Source organism: Puma concolor, chromosome A1 (assembly GCF_028749965.1).
Source record: "Puma concolor isolate L17-30 chromosome A1, mPumCon1.1.hap2, whole genome shotgun sequence".
Taxonomy (NCBI): Eukaryota; Metazoa; Chordata; class Mammalia; order Carnivora; family Felidae; genus Puma; species Puma concolor.
In genome coordinates this window covers 168,984,876-169,001,678 of record NC_141667.1, presented here as the reverse complement: position 1 = coordinate 169,001,678, position 16,803 = coordinate 168,984,876, and the positions used below count along the sequence as shown (strand labels likewise).

The 16,803-nt window shown below is 37.6% G+C and overlaps 1 protein-coding gene across 5 annotated transcripts in view; it reads right to left on the bottom strand.

The window, feature by feature from the left end:
* Positions 1 to 16,803, bottom strand: part of FGF14 (fibroblast growth factor 14) — a 628,696-nt gene that overhangs the window by 6,447 nt on the left and 605,446 nt on the right. For all 5 annotated transcript variants that reach the window (XM_025924255.2, XM_086708520.1, XM_086708519.1 and 2 more), the window contains one exon: positions 2,975 to 3,173. In XM_025924255.2, coding sequence (XP_025780040.1) covers positions 2,975 to 3,173 — 199 coding nt within the window. The remainder of the gene's footprint in view (positions 1 to 2,974; positions 3,174 to 16,803) is intronic.

The following is a 16,803-nucleotide window of genomic DNA, read 5'->3' as shown; positions in this document are numbered from 1 at the left end:
GACTCACACTTCCCTTCCACTGCACCCTGATGTCAACACTGAAACCCCTCACTCCCATTCATCTTTTCGAGTCCTGGTATTTACCCTCTAGATCATCACATTATTTTCCACTCAAGTGGTTCAAAAGCAACATAATCACACTTGCGTCAACTTCAAAAGCTATCCAAAGCAATAATAACTCACTTTCCTTACGCCAGGGACTGTGGGAGATCATTCTTTAGATTTCCTCTCCCACCATCATGGAAAGAGACCCTTAAAAATCTGAAGGCATGTGTGGGGCATTTTGTATTTTTATGTCTCATTCTGATATGTTATTAAAAACCTAATAATTGATGTCATATAAGGCAGAAGCACAGAATGGCAAGAGTGCATGTGGGATGGATGCCCGAGTAAGTCCTGAGCAATTGCTTGAATAGTGTCCAGTGGCTCAGTTAATCACAGCAGTTCATGTGGGTTTTTGGAAAATAGTTCTAGGGAATCCTGCAGAAGGACATTTCAGGGGGACTGATGCTTGGGGGAAATTAGCTGAGTTAAAATCATCTGCCATCAGAAATACTCAGGAATTAGAGCTGTCTAACCTGCTTTTTAGGCTTTGGAAAGGGTCTGATATTTTATGAAGAGACTCTATGTTTGGTCAGGATGGACCACCATATGCGTTCTCCATGCTCAAGGTGGTACAACCTCTTTTGCATCAGTGCAGCATGTGGATTTTCAGCAGCACACACATTTCAGACCTGCCTGAAATGACTTGGCAAGGTAGTAAAAGGGATTAATCCATATCCTTGAAGCAGTGTCTGATTTCTCCTCTCTCACTACTAATTCAATTAGGAGACAATAACGGCAGAGCATTAACCTTGATTGTCTATGTGGTGAAGTTATGTAAGAGATAGGAATGCCCCAGAGCATCAATAATTAATCAAGTACCTAATTTGCCATAAACATTTCCAATCATATAATTTACATCCTGTAGGGGTTTTGAAATTAATTCTCCTCTATAACTTACACTACGTGATAACCTCTGTCATTATAATTAATACCCCCTTAATTGTTCTTAGAGTACCTCTGTCTGCTAATTATTTGAAAATACTGTTCCTCTTTGCCTGAAAAATACATAAATGCACAACACACACACACGCGCGCGCACACACACACACACACACACACACTCAACTCTTCAGTGTATGATTCAAATACCAAGTGATATTATTACACCTCATCTCAGTCTCTGATATTTCCTGCTAGATATACAAAAATAGCAGGTCTCCAGATTTTGCTTCAGTTAAGAGACATAAAGTCCCTTTTGATTTTCATTACATTTATGTAGCTAAAAGATAAGATTTTAGAAATTTGGTTAATTCTCATCTGTTCATATTCAACACGAAAGTTAATATAAAGAGACAAAGCGAGGTGGCCAATAAACCAAGATTTTTCTAGAACGGCTACAGACTTAGTTTTTTAATTTTTCACTTGCATTTGAATATTGGTGAGTCTGATGGTCTCAAAATTCATCAACAAACATAAGGCCAAATCATAGAGGTGTTACTCTGGAAGAATAGCCAAACTCTCTCATTTCTTATTTCTACTCTAATTGCCTTATGATCTATCATATAATGAGAATAATTCACTCATATTTCAGATTCTGGCATAATTCTTCCTTTCCTAGATGGGCCATGGTGGCTAACCAGTTAGGTTTCAATGGCTTGTTCTGTAGGCAAATTGAGTTAAGGGGACAGTAAGTCATTATTGATGAAATCTTACAGATGGTATTAACCAGTAAGAGTGGTTTTCCAAACTTAGGTGAACTGAAAGCTGAATTATGCATTCACAGATAATTAATAATTAACCTTTAATATTCAAAATTATCTCATTCCTATATAAGGAATATGGATTATAAAAAACCAGTGTACATTTTCTCTTGATGGCTAAACCTTTCTTCTGGGAACAAAAAAACAAAAGGAAAATCAAACTAAGTTAGATGAAAGTGTTTATTTAGTTACTGTAGATCTTCTTTTTTGTCAAAGGTAAGCAAAAGTATTTGAATAGACAACACTTTTGAAATGCCTCCATGTCAATTTTTTTTTGTAGTTCTCAAAAATTATGTAGATAAGGTAAATGGAACTTTTGGCAGAATCCTTAATAAGAAAGGCACAGATGCTTCTGATTAATTATCAACACTTCGTGGTCTGCTCTCTGTGAATCTGATCAAAGTAAATGCCAAGGCTTCATTGTTTTCAAGTGAATATATAAGAAGGTGGTACCAAAGTTTACTAAACAATTTCATAGTTGGAAGGGAGATCTGTGATATCAACACTCTCTCAAGGCCAAGTGATTAACCCTTCATTTTCTGTAATTACAATAATTCACAAGTATGTGATTACTTTCAGCTAAATACCATCAAAATGGGCAAATACTTGTATTCCATAATTTTCAAAACTTAACTGTGTATGTATATATGTACATATATATGCATATATTTTTTTTTAATTTTTTTTTCAACGTTTATTTATTTTTGGGACAGAGAGAGACAGAGCATGAATGGGGGAGGGGCAGAGAGAGAGAGGGAGACACAGAATCGGAAACAGGCTCCAGGCTCTGAGCCATCAGCCCAGAGCCCGACGCGGGGCTCGAACTCATGGACCGCGAGATCGTGACCTGGCTGAAGTCGGACGCTTAACCGACTGCGCCACCCAGGCGCCCCTATATGCATATATTTTTATAAACCCCATAGATATTTATATCTATGTTTATGATCTATGTGTATGTGTATATATATACATCATACACGCACATATGTACAGTAAAGTGTACAAACCTTAGATTCATGGCTAAAGTAGATATCTGTGTGATTACCACCCAGATCCAGGTACAGAAAATCTCCAGCATTCCATGAAGTTCCTTGCAGCCAAGTAGAGTTAGCAATGGGGAAAATAAATGTGTGGTAAACTGAGAAGGATAATGTACACAGAACACTCACCTTCCAATGGCTTGGGTAGAAAATGAGCTGCTGGTTTGGTTTTCTTTACTCTGTTTCCTTTCATGACTTGCCCTTCCTTATTCAATCCCAAAAACCAGGCTCTACCAGATTCCTGTTGTCTATACAGCATAGATGAGTAGATGACATAATAGTTTTCAAAAACAGATTCTTTAAACTTGCATTCAGGGGTAAACAGTTCCTGTTGAGACAAGAGGAAGAAAAGACAGTTAGAGGCAGGAATGGAAGCCTCCCCAAAATTTGTCTTTATTCCTCCAGAAATTTGTGTGCCTGGGATGAATGAGCCAACCCTTGGGCAGAGATGACCAGCCTCACCTCGTCCTCACGTACTATTTGCACACTTTTTAAATATGCAATGAATAGAGAAGAATCTGCTACTATTGGGAACATATGCAGAGGCAAGAGTATGGATGTCCTTTTGTGAGAAAATAGGAGACACGCACAAACTCAGAACAGTCTCAGTGAAACAGTGTACAATTCAGCCAGAGTACAACCAGAAAAAGCACAATACTCACAATATGCTAAATAAAAATAAGATTTATACTTATGGAATTTGTTCATCTATTTTCACTATTTCCATAGGAATAATTATATGCTCCCCTAGTAGCTGCTAGCCATGCATTAGATCACTGATATGATAGGGTGTTATGTTTTACCTACAAAGAGACCCAAAACTCAAAGGAAAACCATGACAATCAGCTGGCACACAAGCCAGCCACGGGAGTTGAGGATGGGTGTTGTGTCAGCTGCTCATAGAGATGGGAGCTGGAAATAATGACCTAATTCCATGCTTTGGAGCCCCACTGGATTTATTATTTTTAAAAAAATTTTTAAAAATGTTTATTTATTTTTGAGAGAAAGAGACAGAGCACGAGTCAGGGAGGGGCAGAGAGAGAGGGAGACACAGAATCCGAAGCAGGCTCCAGGCTCTGAGCTGTCAGCACACAGCCCGATGCGGGGCTCAAACTTGTGAACTGTAAGATCACAACCTGAGCCAAAGTCAGACGCTCAACCAAATGAGCCAACCAGGCGCTGCACACCAGCTAGAATTTTTGAAGAGAAACATTAAAAGCTGCCCTGACTGCAATCCACCTGGCTTTTCTGGAAAGGGTAAAGTCAATCAAGTGCCCTGAGTCTCACTGCCATGATCTCCACCAATGACCAGCCCAAAGCTCCCTACTATATGATTATCATTAATGACATAAATAATCATAGATGACTTTTACACATTTCTTTTTTTTAAATTTTTTAAAAAAGTTTATTTTTGAGAGAGAGAGAGAGAGTGTGTGTGTGTGAGCTGAAGAGGGGCAGAGAGAGAGGGAGACACAGAATCCAAAACAGGCTCCAGGCTCTGAGCTGTCAGCACAGAGCCCAACGCAGGGCTTGAACCCAAGGACTCTGAGATCATGACCTGAGCCGAAGTCGGATGTTTAACCAACTGAGCCACCCAGGGGCCCCATACACACTTCTAAACTTTAATCAAGAAAGGCATTTCTGACAGACTTCTATTAAAAGTAATTTAAAACTTCAAGCTTCCTAGTTATACACACAGAAATGACTTAACTAGTCTTTGTGGCTATTTTAAATAGTTCAACACTGTGCTATTCTATATATATATATATATATATATATATATATATATATATATGAAATATAGATGCAAAATAGAGGTTTCTTGTCATTGACCTTTTAAAAAATATCACTGTACTTGAAAAAATTTTCACCTGAATAGATTTTTATGACTGCAGAAAATAACTTGTTTCTTTTTTTATACATTGTTTTCTTTATGCATTCTGAAAAACACGTCCTTTAGGGACCAAAAATTAAACCTGTAAGAGTTAAAGTTATGCCAGCTATAATAAGGAATGTGACATTACTGCCTGTGGAAAGGTTCTTTCAATATTTCCCACGAGAGTGTGAATTATCAAATGGTGCCCCTTGCAGGATACAATTAATTCAGAGTGCCCCATAACTTTAATTCGCTGAAAGCTAATAGTTTTCCAAGGGGAACAGGTTTTGTTAATGGCAGACCTTTTTCATGACAAAGATAACAGATCCAAAAGGTGATTAATTTGATGAGATGAAAGTAGCCAAAAGGTGGGCTTGGCCCCTCCCAAAGGAATTTCGGTAGGTCTTCATTTCTTCTGTATGATGCCAGCTCAGGTTTGAATGAGATCCCACCCAAATAAATATTCTGGCCTTCTACAATATCTTATTTTTCCAAATATCCTCCCATTAGTTCTCTTGCTAATAAATGACAGTCTCTGAGTTAATCAGGCCATGCTGTAGAGAGAGGACTGACTAAAGGATGCATGCTCACACATTTGTGGTGGGGAAAAATAAAGTGGAATGCTGTAAATCTGGCTTGCCCTCAAAAGACTAATGAATATAACATACTATTTGAATGTGCACCTTCTATGACAAACAAATTAGACTCTGTGTGTCGCTGGCCTTTTATTGAGACAGGCCAAGGCATCTGGTTTTACCTGTTAAAACCTGTCTCAAAACCAGCTGGGAGGGGGGTGGAGAAGAGCTGACCCAGGAGGCCACTCCGGGGTCACAGGAACTGGCACCTGCCATCTGGGATAGCCGGTCTCTGCCCAGAGCCTGGCTCACCTTATTGACAGGATTACTGACTGGCCTTTCCCTAGAGACACCGGGGCCTCCAGTGTTGGAAAAGCAGTTACACAGAGTAGTCAACCCCTATCCCCATCTGATCCCCACTGCTCAGAGGACATTACCAATAGCAAATTAGGAACGTGTCACATGGTCTCTACCCTAAATTATATATGAAAGAGAATGAAGATCCTAGATGTGGAAGAAATCATTTGTTCTTAGAGTATACTTCAGGACCTTGGACACTAGGTCTTTTTCTTTTTTTACTTTAAAAAAATTAATTAATTAATTAATTATTTTTAACATTTATTCATTTTGAGAGAGAGAGAACAAGTGGGGGAGGGCAGAGAGAGGGAGACAGAGGATCCAAATCAGGCTCTGCTCTGTAATCACAGAGCCCAGTGTGGGACTCGAACCCAGGAACTGTGAGATCATAACCTGAGCTGAAATCAAGAGTCGGCTGCTTAACCAACTGAGCCACCCGGGTGCCCCTGACACTAAGTTTTTTAGATAAAATGTTTGCCTCTGGCGACTCTGAGGAAGTCATTCCACATCCCCCTTCTGTGAGGTGGGCCAGTGACTTCACAGATATGTGGATAGGAAGGTAGGTTAGGGAAATGTGAAGGGTTTTGGACACTTTGATAATTACTTAGATTCCTTATGAGCAAGAGGTAGATATGCAGACAGCCCTTCCTGAATAAGCAAGGGAATAATGATTTAGTCTGGTATTTTGCAGACACATATCTGTTGTCAGTGTGGAGGATGGTTCTGAGACATTAGTAACACTTATACTCTGATGTGTTGAAGCCCAGTCTCTTGCAAAATGGACTTGAAGATTGTACATGCATATATGTGCGTTCACCTTAGTAATCAGTGTTGATATCATTATCAGAGACACACAAGTAAGAGAAATAGCACCGGAATTGTGACACATTGTTAAATTGAGTTATGAACTTCCTTGCAGCCCAGACAAACAGAGAAAGACTCTATGTTCTAAAAATTATTGAAGACAGAAACCCTTTTCTTTTTCTTGGTCCTACCTTCTAAAAGGTATTTCCTTGCAAGGGAAAACTGGCATTGACCAAATGAATAAAACATAACCCATAAACATACCTACTCTTGATAACAACTATGCAATTAACATGGCCACAGTGTTGTGTCTGAGTCCCACAACATGCTTTAGGAGGACAGATGGAGTGAATAGTCCCACAGGTGGACATTGTTGCTGATGAGATCCCTAGGGGACATGTAGCCAGCAGGGGTCACAAACTCAGTGCCTCTACTGACCAGGTAGACACAAGAGTGAAGCTGGCTGTTGGAACCCTGGCACCATTATGAGGCTAAATGTCCCCCAAATCAGGCTCAGTGTTGAAGAGACAGAGTGGTGGAAAGAATGATAAAAAAGAACAGCTGTTCCTCACACGGTTCTCATGTGAAAATAGAAACCTTAGAGCTTTAGTAAGCCCGGTTTTCCAAAGGAAATAAGACATCAGGTTTCTAGATACAATTTCCTTTTAATAGTAGCAACTATTTCTTAATTCTTGTTTTTGTTTTTCAGTATCAGATAGACCCAGGGTCAGAGATGGGCCCATGAGCCTGTAGTTTGAGACCTCCAATGTAGAGGAGCAGAAACACTAAATGAAGAAGGGAGCCCAGGTGGCTTAGCAGCACAGCCCTAACCTATCGTATGGTTTTTATATGTTTGAGTAATACGATGATTGTGCCAGTGAACTAACTGCTCTAAAACCGGCAGTGATAAAATGAGAATGCTTATTTAGATGTAAGCTTAAATAGGAACTCTCCGAAACTGCCAAAATGAAACAGATAAGGAGTTTGATGTGTCTTTTTCTCATCTTGCTTGCCTATATTTAGAACCACCGATACCATAACAACATCAACAATGGTTGAGTTCCAGCAGAGGCTTAAATATTAATTTGTATCATTGCCAAACTAAATCGTCAACTCATAGAATAGAAAAACAGAACAATTAGACAAAAACTTCCTATCTCCTTTTATGCTGTGGTTGTTCTGAATTGAAAGCACCATCTGTGGTGCACTTATTATCTTAACAGTAGGGGCAGAATCCCTCTTCTCAGGGAAATGCCTTTGTTTAGGAAAATACCCCGATAAGCCATTTGCATATACTAAGGGAGGCTTCTGGGTTCTGGATGAAAGAAGAGGGTGGAGGGAAGGGAAGGCCCATGTTCTGTATTTCATAACTAATGAAGAGCTACGAACCCAGATAATTAAGGAAAACCATAACCAAAGTGCTGAAAGTGACCATGAGGCTCTAAGTCAGTGGTCCAGCAAGCTATAGCCCAAGGGACAAATGCAGCTATCATCTCTTCTTGTAGCCCACATTCCGAAGTTCAGGAGTCAATTGTTGAGACAGATTGTATGGACCGCGAAGCCTACAATGTTTACCGTATGGTGATTTGCCAAAAAGTTTTACCAACTCTGATCTAAGGACTTCCCAACCTAGATAAATATGGAGGGGTTGTTCATTAAAATTCAAATTACTAAGGAGCTAAGTATTGCCAAATTGAACTTGGATTCTACCTATTTTCACATATACAAGTGTAAACAATTTCAATCAGTTTCATGAGTTTGTCCCTGGAAAAGCCCATACGGTGTGTTGTGAGCTTGGGTTTCTGGTTAGGAGACGCAAGTAGTTAGCTCACAAATTCCTTCAGTCGCTGCATTAACTAGGAGAAACGCAAATTTGCATTTGGTTAATATCTACAGGTTTGCCTACCACCAGCATCACCATCACCTCTGCTGTTTCAAAGGAAAATATATAAACAGGCATTCCAGATAAATGTACAGCATCTATTACAAGATAAGGCAAATCTAAAATAGATTAAAAAGAGAGGGTAGAGAAATGATATTAGACACTAGCACATAGCACATGATCAATGCACAATAAATAATACCTGTTAATATTATGTTAACTTCCATATTTTCAGAGTCATCAAAAAGCCCAGTCTTCTCTCATCAATATCTCAGTAATGACCCTGACCCTGAACTTTGGAGTGTTTCTCCCCAGACTTAAACAGAGAAGGAGGGAGCCAGATTCCAAGTTCTTCCTCGGAGAACAGTAACAAATCTTAAAGGTTTCTTGCAAACCTCAAATAAGATAATAGAAGTGCAAAATAATTGGTAAAGTGTACATTGAGCTGTAAACTATAGGCATATTTATATTTATATGGGTAATTATATAATATATAGAACTCCAATGTTCACTGTTACTATGGCCAGGGAAGTAGTGACTTAATTATTCTTCACAGCTTTCAGTACAATAGACATTTCTACATACAGGAATCCCAAAGATCCACGTGACCTGAATTCTCAGGGGTTTTTTTCTTCCTTTTCTACTCCTCAGAGATATCACATACTAGAATTTATCCTGAGATCAGTAGAGATCTACCTGTTCTCCTTCACCTTCTATGGTTTCAAAATCCATGGTTTGCATTAATGATACTGTTCTGATGCTACTCAGCTCTTTAAAAAGAAATTGTGGGTACCCTGAAGACTACATTTAAGGAAAGAATATTCTGACCTTTTAGAAGAGTTTACAGTTGTGAATCTGGGGACAAGACAGAACTTGTAGTTAACACTCAAAAACAGACAGCTGAGGTGACTAATGTAGTTATCTGAAACTCTACATAATCAAATATTCATAATATTAGACCATGACTAATACCCACAGGAAGAAAAAAAAATATTCAATTGTTTGTGCATGTACTTCAGAATAAAGCATAATTACATTTGTGTTTAGGAGACAGCTTTTATTTGATTGTAAGACCCAGGGGTTTGAAGTATATTGTTCCCAACAAAGCAGGCTCTCTGGTACTCATATTTATACATCCAAAAGCTCTTCCTGAAGTAGTTTCTAGAGAAAAAAATTGCAAATGAAGACCCTTTCTTTCTTTCTGTCTTTCTTCTTTCTTTTGCCAGGAAAGACACTATTTGACATTTAGAGATGTTATTATATAAACACAGATTTATCTTTAGACATATTGATTTATTTATTAAATATATTTTTAACTTATTATATTGAATAAATATTTTCTTTTTATGACTTATTGACATATTTGTTTGGAACTGTGGCAAGAATGTAATTTATTATACTAAATAATTGATTTAGTTTATTTATTTATACAACTATGTACTTTTATGTATGTTCACGCATGTTATATATACACATATATAAAATCTTTAACTATCCATAGGAGAATATATATATCTGCTTGCTATTCAGGGACAAAATAGCAACTTCTTCACCTGGGAACTTGTCAGAGATGCCAAATCCTGGGCTCCACTGCAGATCTACCAAGTCAGAATTTGCATTTTAACAAGACTCCAGATGATCTGTATGACTATTAGAGCTTGGTAAATATTGGAATATGTTCCTATTACCATTAGTAAATTAATAAATGATCAGAAAATTTTAGGAAATATCAATTAAACTGGTATTATTCATAAGCTTACTACTATTTCTTAACATTAGTATAACATTTATTGAAGCAAGAAAATGGAAACAAATAAGAAAGTAAAGTTTAAGATTAAATAAAAATATATGCCACTGGTTCTAGAATGTTAAATCTGTTTTCTCTAGAATATAGACATGGATAAATCCCTAAAATAATAATGCTTGTAACATGAACAGATGGTATCAGTGCTATAAATATTAGCAAAAAAATTACAAAATAAATATGCTTAAGAAACTGCGGATCCAACTGTACACCATCCTCACACATTTTTCAGTGCTCAACAGTGAAATCTTTACCACAATAATGATGATAATAATACTAATGTTAACAACTTTTACTCTTACTTAAATTATGTATACTCTGCATCAGGCACTGTGTTAAGCACTTTACATAATCAATGATTTTAATCTTCACTATCATTCTACAGGATTGGTGCTATTATCTCCATTTTAGAATGGAAGATACTGATCATGGAGAGTTTAGTAACTTGCCCAAATACATTTATTTTCATCAAGATAAATACATTTAACTATTCCTACTCATTTATCATAGCATTTAGCTGAAAATATCTCTTCTTTTAGGTATGCAATCAATTGCCAAAATGGCCCAAATGCTTCACCCTCCCCTGAACAATGCTCTTAGCACGTAATTTGACATGTCCTCCCACCGTGAGTCAAGGTGAAGAAAGTAGAGGTCTGATGACCTCCTGCACAGTCTCTCCTCCTCCTGCACAGTCATGATAGCATGCCTGGCTAGCCTGCTTGAGGAGAGACATCGGTGGAGTAGAGCCAGCTGTTCCAACCTAGGCTGGCCCATTCCCAGACACACAGTCAAGTCCTGCCCGAGATCTACAGAGTTGCTTAGCCAAGCTCCACCTGACCCCCACGTGTACAAGCTGTATGCACTTAACAGTTACATGCCACATCAGCTCTTGTGGTTGTACGTGGTGTCATAAAGGCGATTGATAACTGATACAGATAATTACTTTATCCTTCAGCTAAAACACAGAAAATATGTATCTTATCTGCTGATCTTTATATCTATACCTGCATGCAAAAGAAAATATAGATGGAAAACAGTAATGAGTGATACATGCTATTATACTGACAGAGGTGACTCATCTCTCTATGTTATTGTACAGAGGGAAAGAAAGCAAATTCTTAAGAGAGTGTAAAAAAAAAAAAAAAAAAGAAACAAGAAAACATACGGGTACTCAAAATGAATCCCTTCTCCCCTTCGCCCAACCTGTATACAACATTTCTCCCCATTGATCAGTTAAAGAAACATTGAACAAAACAGAAATTGGGTTGGCTGTCATCTGTTGCCAACCATCCCCCCAGAAAAACACAGTCCATGGCTGTCATAAATTCCCGAGGAAAGGGCTGGAATCGGATGAGGGTGTCATAGTGGATGATGTTGTGAGTAAAAACTGAGCTCTCAGATCAAATGTGTTCTGGTGTTTTATCACACATCAGCTTCCCAACGGTATACTTCTCCAACATATGTAGGGTCATATGCTAACTGTACTGAACTTTGCTAAAAGAGAAATGTAAAACCGACAGTGCATTATGTGAAGGGAATCACACTGAATATATGTAAGCAAATCCAGAAAAAGTGCTGCTACGAGTTTTAAAATCTTTTCTGGACGATCTAAGTGAATGATGTCAACAGATAACATATGCACACAGTGATATGCAAGCTTCTTGGTCTGACAAATACAGGCTTCATCAAAGCAGAGATTCGTGGCGTCTCAATGTCAGATTATCAGCATTGCCTCATCCTCCATTTTAAGGATTTTACAGATTCAGTTAGTGATCGGTACTTTTGTTACAGCAGAAATATCAAGTGAAGTCGAAGTTGTAGATAAACCAATCATGATAACGTCAGGGAATATTTTAGAACATTTTAGAAATAGGGTCATCTCATTCAAAAGGTAAATGACAGAATATATTACATAGTCTCCATCATAGGACTACTTAAAGTTTGGTTCAGGGACCTGTGCCCGGCTACAAATTATTTATTCCCTGTCTGCAATGAAACAAGTACAGAAATTGAGCAAAAGCATTTATAAACTTCTGTAGCAATTTAAGAGTATTTGTTGAATGTAAAATTAAAAATCCTGCCCTTTTATTTGTATTTTTAAAAATAATTTTTTAGTGATTTAAAGTTCTTATATTTTATGGAAATACCTCTCTGCAAAAGATTAAAAATTAAAAAGATAAATACTGCTGTCTACCACAGATGTCTAGGGAACACTGCTCTATTATAGACTGGGTTAAATGTGAGTGTAAATCTATAATTAAAGGAGAACTAAAACACATCTTAGTAATAATTAACACATTTTAATTTATCAGTATAAGTTGGTCACAAAGCTAAATGCTTTACATGTATGATCTCATTTTATTCCTTTTAGCAAACTATGGCATTAAAGTTAAGCATCTGAGTAAGAGTTTCTGCAGAGCAGGGTTTGATCCTCAGCTGTCTGACTCTATAATCTGGGCTCTAAATCACTAGTTATATCATTGGTCAACCCAGTGTAGTTCTAAAAGGGAATCTAAGAGAGGAATGTGACTTGATAACAACTAGGGCGACCACAAACCCAAGTTAAGAGAGTTCCAGAACAAATGTTCTCCTTCAATTGAATGACCCTCAGGAAAGGACTGGAAAAGATTATTAAGTAAATTTGGATAAAGTATTTAAAAATTATCAGCCTTGGGGTACCTGGGTGGCTCAGTCAGTTAAACATCATCAGACTCTTGATTTCGGCTCAGGTCATGATCTCATGGTTTGTGGGATTGAGCCCCACTTGGGGCTTTGCGCTGAATGTGAAGCCTGCTTGGGATTCTGTCTCTCTCTCTCTCTCTCTTTCTCCCTCTGCCCCTCCCAAGATTGTGAACACATGCACTCTCTTTCTCTCTCTCAAAAATACATAAATAAATAAATAAATAAATAAATAAATAAATAAATAAATTAAAAAAAAATTATCAGCCTTAGCACTTGTTTTATTCTTAATTTATTACTCGTCCCTAATGTCTCAGGAGTGCTGGGTTTGGAAAGGAACTTGTATCTGCTCTGGGCCTGTCAGGTGTCATATTTACCTGAGAGAGAATAAAGAAATATAGGGAGTTAGCATTTAAGAAATAAGATGACACAATTAAGGGCTTCCAAAATAACTGGAGGGGAAAACAACAACAAAAGCCTGTGTTCCCAGAGTCTGGTGCCTCTGGCCATGGTGAGGGTGTGGGTGGGGGAGGGGTACAGCAGAGACATTCCTGAATGGGACAAAGGCTGCTGCGGAAGATAATCATCTCTTTTACACCCAACAAGACAAAGGCATTACCACTGACGGTAGCAAACATTTTCAAATCATTGCACTAGAATTTTTGTTAGCCAAAACAAGCAAAATTTGCTTTGCAAAAAATAAAAAATAAAAAAAAAAAATAATTAATTTTTAAGTTAACATAGTTAGAATAGAGGTATTCAGTATCTAGTCATGCCCTAGCAAACCCAGTCCAGTTGCTTATTCTTTCTTTATTGTGTTCTTTCAAAAGGTACTTTTGAATGTACTTGCTAGCCCATTCTGTCTTGACTGAGTATAAAATGTCAAATACTTAGCTGTGACTGTTATTCTGCCGAATTCTATGAGTGAGTATGTCCTTGTTTTCTTCCACTTACCTCCTTGAACTGCATTTTAATACTATTTCTATGACTGTTCATGTTTCTTTCTTTAGACTAATTTCAACACTCCCTGCAAGCTTTTTCTTTTTCCTTTTTTCTTTTTCTACTTTCCTTTCTTTAAACCCCATTTAAACTTTTTTTATTAATTTTTAAAAATGTTTATTTATTTTTGAGAGAGAGAGACAGAGTGCTAGCAGGGGAGGGTGAGAGAGAGAGAGAGAGAGAATCCAAAACAGGCTCCAGGCTCTGAGCTGTCAGCAGAGAGCCCCATGCGGGGCTTGAACTCATGAACCATGAGATCATGACCAGAGCTGAAGTCGGATGCTTAACCCACTAAGCCACCCAGGTGCCCCTAAACTCTAAATTAGACCTTTCCATTAAACTTCTATTTGGTATTAAGTGCATGTGTTGTCGATGTTTCCTCATAATACATACCTAGTCAGAACCACTTACCTGTATAAATAAAAAGCAAACGAAAGCAAACAATCAAAAGTACCAGTTTATCCAACCTTTAAAATGCAAGCTTCCATAGAAAAATGAATGAACTATAAGCAGGTTCTACAATACTTCTAAAATGCTGTATTTACTGAATAACATTAATTTATATTGAGCCCTAGGACTTTCAAAGATTATTCACACATATTTTGTTTGAACCAAACAAATGGAAAAGATGTTCTTATTTCTATCCATTTGACATTTTACATATATCATACTGCTACTTAGCAAATATTTGTTCGTAATAACAATGTTAAAAGTATGGAGTAATTTGAAGGGGCTTAATTTTTTCCCAGAGTATCCAATAAATCACCTTGCTGGACTAAGAAGTCAGGGTCTGATAAGAATGACCAACAGTGAATGTGTGAAATACAGAGGAAGCCCACATCACACTAAGATGAAAACCTGAGGATTATCTTCTCTTGATTTTGCTTTATTAGCTAGTAAGACATTGGGCATGATTTCCCAGATTCTGAAACAACTTGTTTGATGATTCCAAAGGTTAACACACAAGGACAGAGTCCAGACAAGTATGAAGAGAGATAATACCTTCCAGGGAAGCAGAACAACCAAGGAGAGAAAAATGTCAACCTATGGCTAACTCTTAACTAGGTGAAGCCAAGGCCACTGAAGCTGGCCTCCTATGGATTCGATTCTGTCTAAATTTGCACTGAATTATTTTCATATAATATCATGAAATTTTGTAGGCATTAATGAGTTGCATTATCTTACTTTCCAGGTTGTTGGTTGAGAATATGACACTACGAAATGGAAAGAATTATACATGGAAAGAAAGAAAGAAAGAAAGAAAGAAAGAAAGAAAGAAAGAAAGAAGGAAGTCTACCATGACAAAATACTAAGTTTCCTGTTTCAGATATGATATAATACATTTGAAAATCTGAGTACTTTGACCACATGGAAACAAATTTGCAAAATTCTATACTTAATGATATGTAAAAGTCATGCATTCATTGATCCATAAAAAAAAAAAAATCAGTGAGTTTCTAGTACCTGCCAATCACCTTTTAGCTCTTGAGACATTACAATGAGCAAAAATTGATACAGGCTGTCCTCTTTTGGAGTATACAGTCTAGTGGACAACAGATATTTACACTAATGATTATATCATCATAAAATAAGTTCTTACAAGAAAAGGAATGATTTGTCTGAGAACATACAACAAACAAATCTGATCTAGACTGGGTTGGTAAGGAAAAACATTAAACTCTGAGCTGAAATCTGAAACATCATCAGGAGTTAACTAGGTTTAGAACGAGGTGAAGAATATTCCTGGGAAGGGCAATATCATGTGCACAGCCCTGGGGCAGGAGCAGAGACAGATCATTTGAGGGATAAAATGAAAACAGTGAAGGAGGCAGCAGGGAAAGTTATGATGTGGAGGCTAGACATGAGCCGAAGCAGGTGGTCATGTTCAAGGTTTTAGTCTTTCCCCCAAACAAGGGGAAGATTTTCCCCCAAACGAGTTTAATGCAAGAGCATGCCGCAGTCGGTTAGGCATTTGAAAAGACCACTCTGGCTGAAGTGTGAAGGGAAAGAAGTGAGTCGCTTTGGATACAAGAATGCTGATTTGTCTACTGCAGTGCCAGAACAGACTATTGGCAGTGGCTGGACAGAAAAGGTCAGGCTTGAGAAGTTTTTAGGGGTCAAATAGCCCGTACTCTGTGATCCTACGTGGTAATGAAGGGTGAGGGAGTGTCAAACACAATGTGCATGCTTCTTGCTTGTGGAAATGGCTGACATTTGGCGTGTGTTCCTTGCTGTTTCCGAAAGGTCAGACATCCCAGTTTTGTATTCTTGAGCAAAATTAAGTTTACGTGTGTAACAGAAGTTTACATAGTACTTTCTGTCCTTTTATAGACTATTAATTCTAATATCTATAGAGTACATTTCCACAATGTTGTGTTTTTTCATTTTTTTCTTAAGTTGTGTGTGTGTGTGTGTGTGTGTGTGTGTGTGTGTGTGTTTTCAATTCCCAATTACTTGATAAAACTGAATGCATTCCTAAAACAAAGACAAATCGCAGTTGAGGAACTATTAATAGTTGCAGAGCAAATGGAATTGGAAGAGAAAGGACTGGAATTTAGTGGGGGGCGGTTCCTTTAATTTCTTATAGTTGTACTTCTTTTAAAAGAAGTCTCAGTCAACAAGCAAAATGACTCCCCAATCACCACTAAAACATAAAAGCATGACGGCCATTATAGACTTCTGGGTTGAGGGCAGAAACGTTTGTGAAAGGTTTGCCTCATAAGTTTACTATGGCAGGAAACTATTCTATTCCCAGTCTGTGAATTAGTTAAATACATAAGAATGACCCCAAAATTGTCAAAGGAAGTTACATTTGTGACTTTTTCAGAATACTACAAAACACAATTATTCTTACTAATGTCAGGGCAAGAGGTTAGCAGTAGGCTCCAAGATACTTGTTTCTTTAATAGTTGTTATTTATCATTACTCATGAACTCACCTAACTCTTTTAAAAATGATTTTCATTTTTATGTGGTAATACAG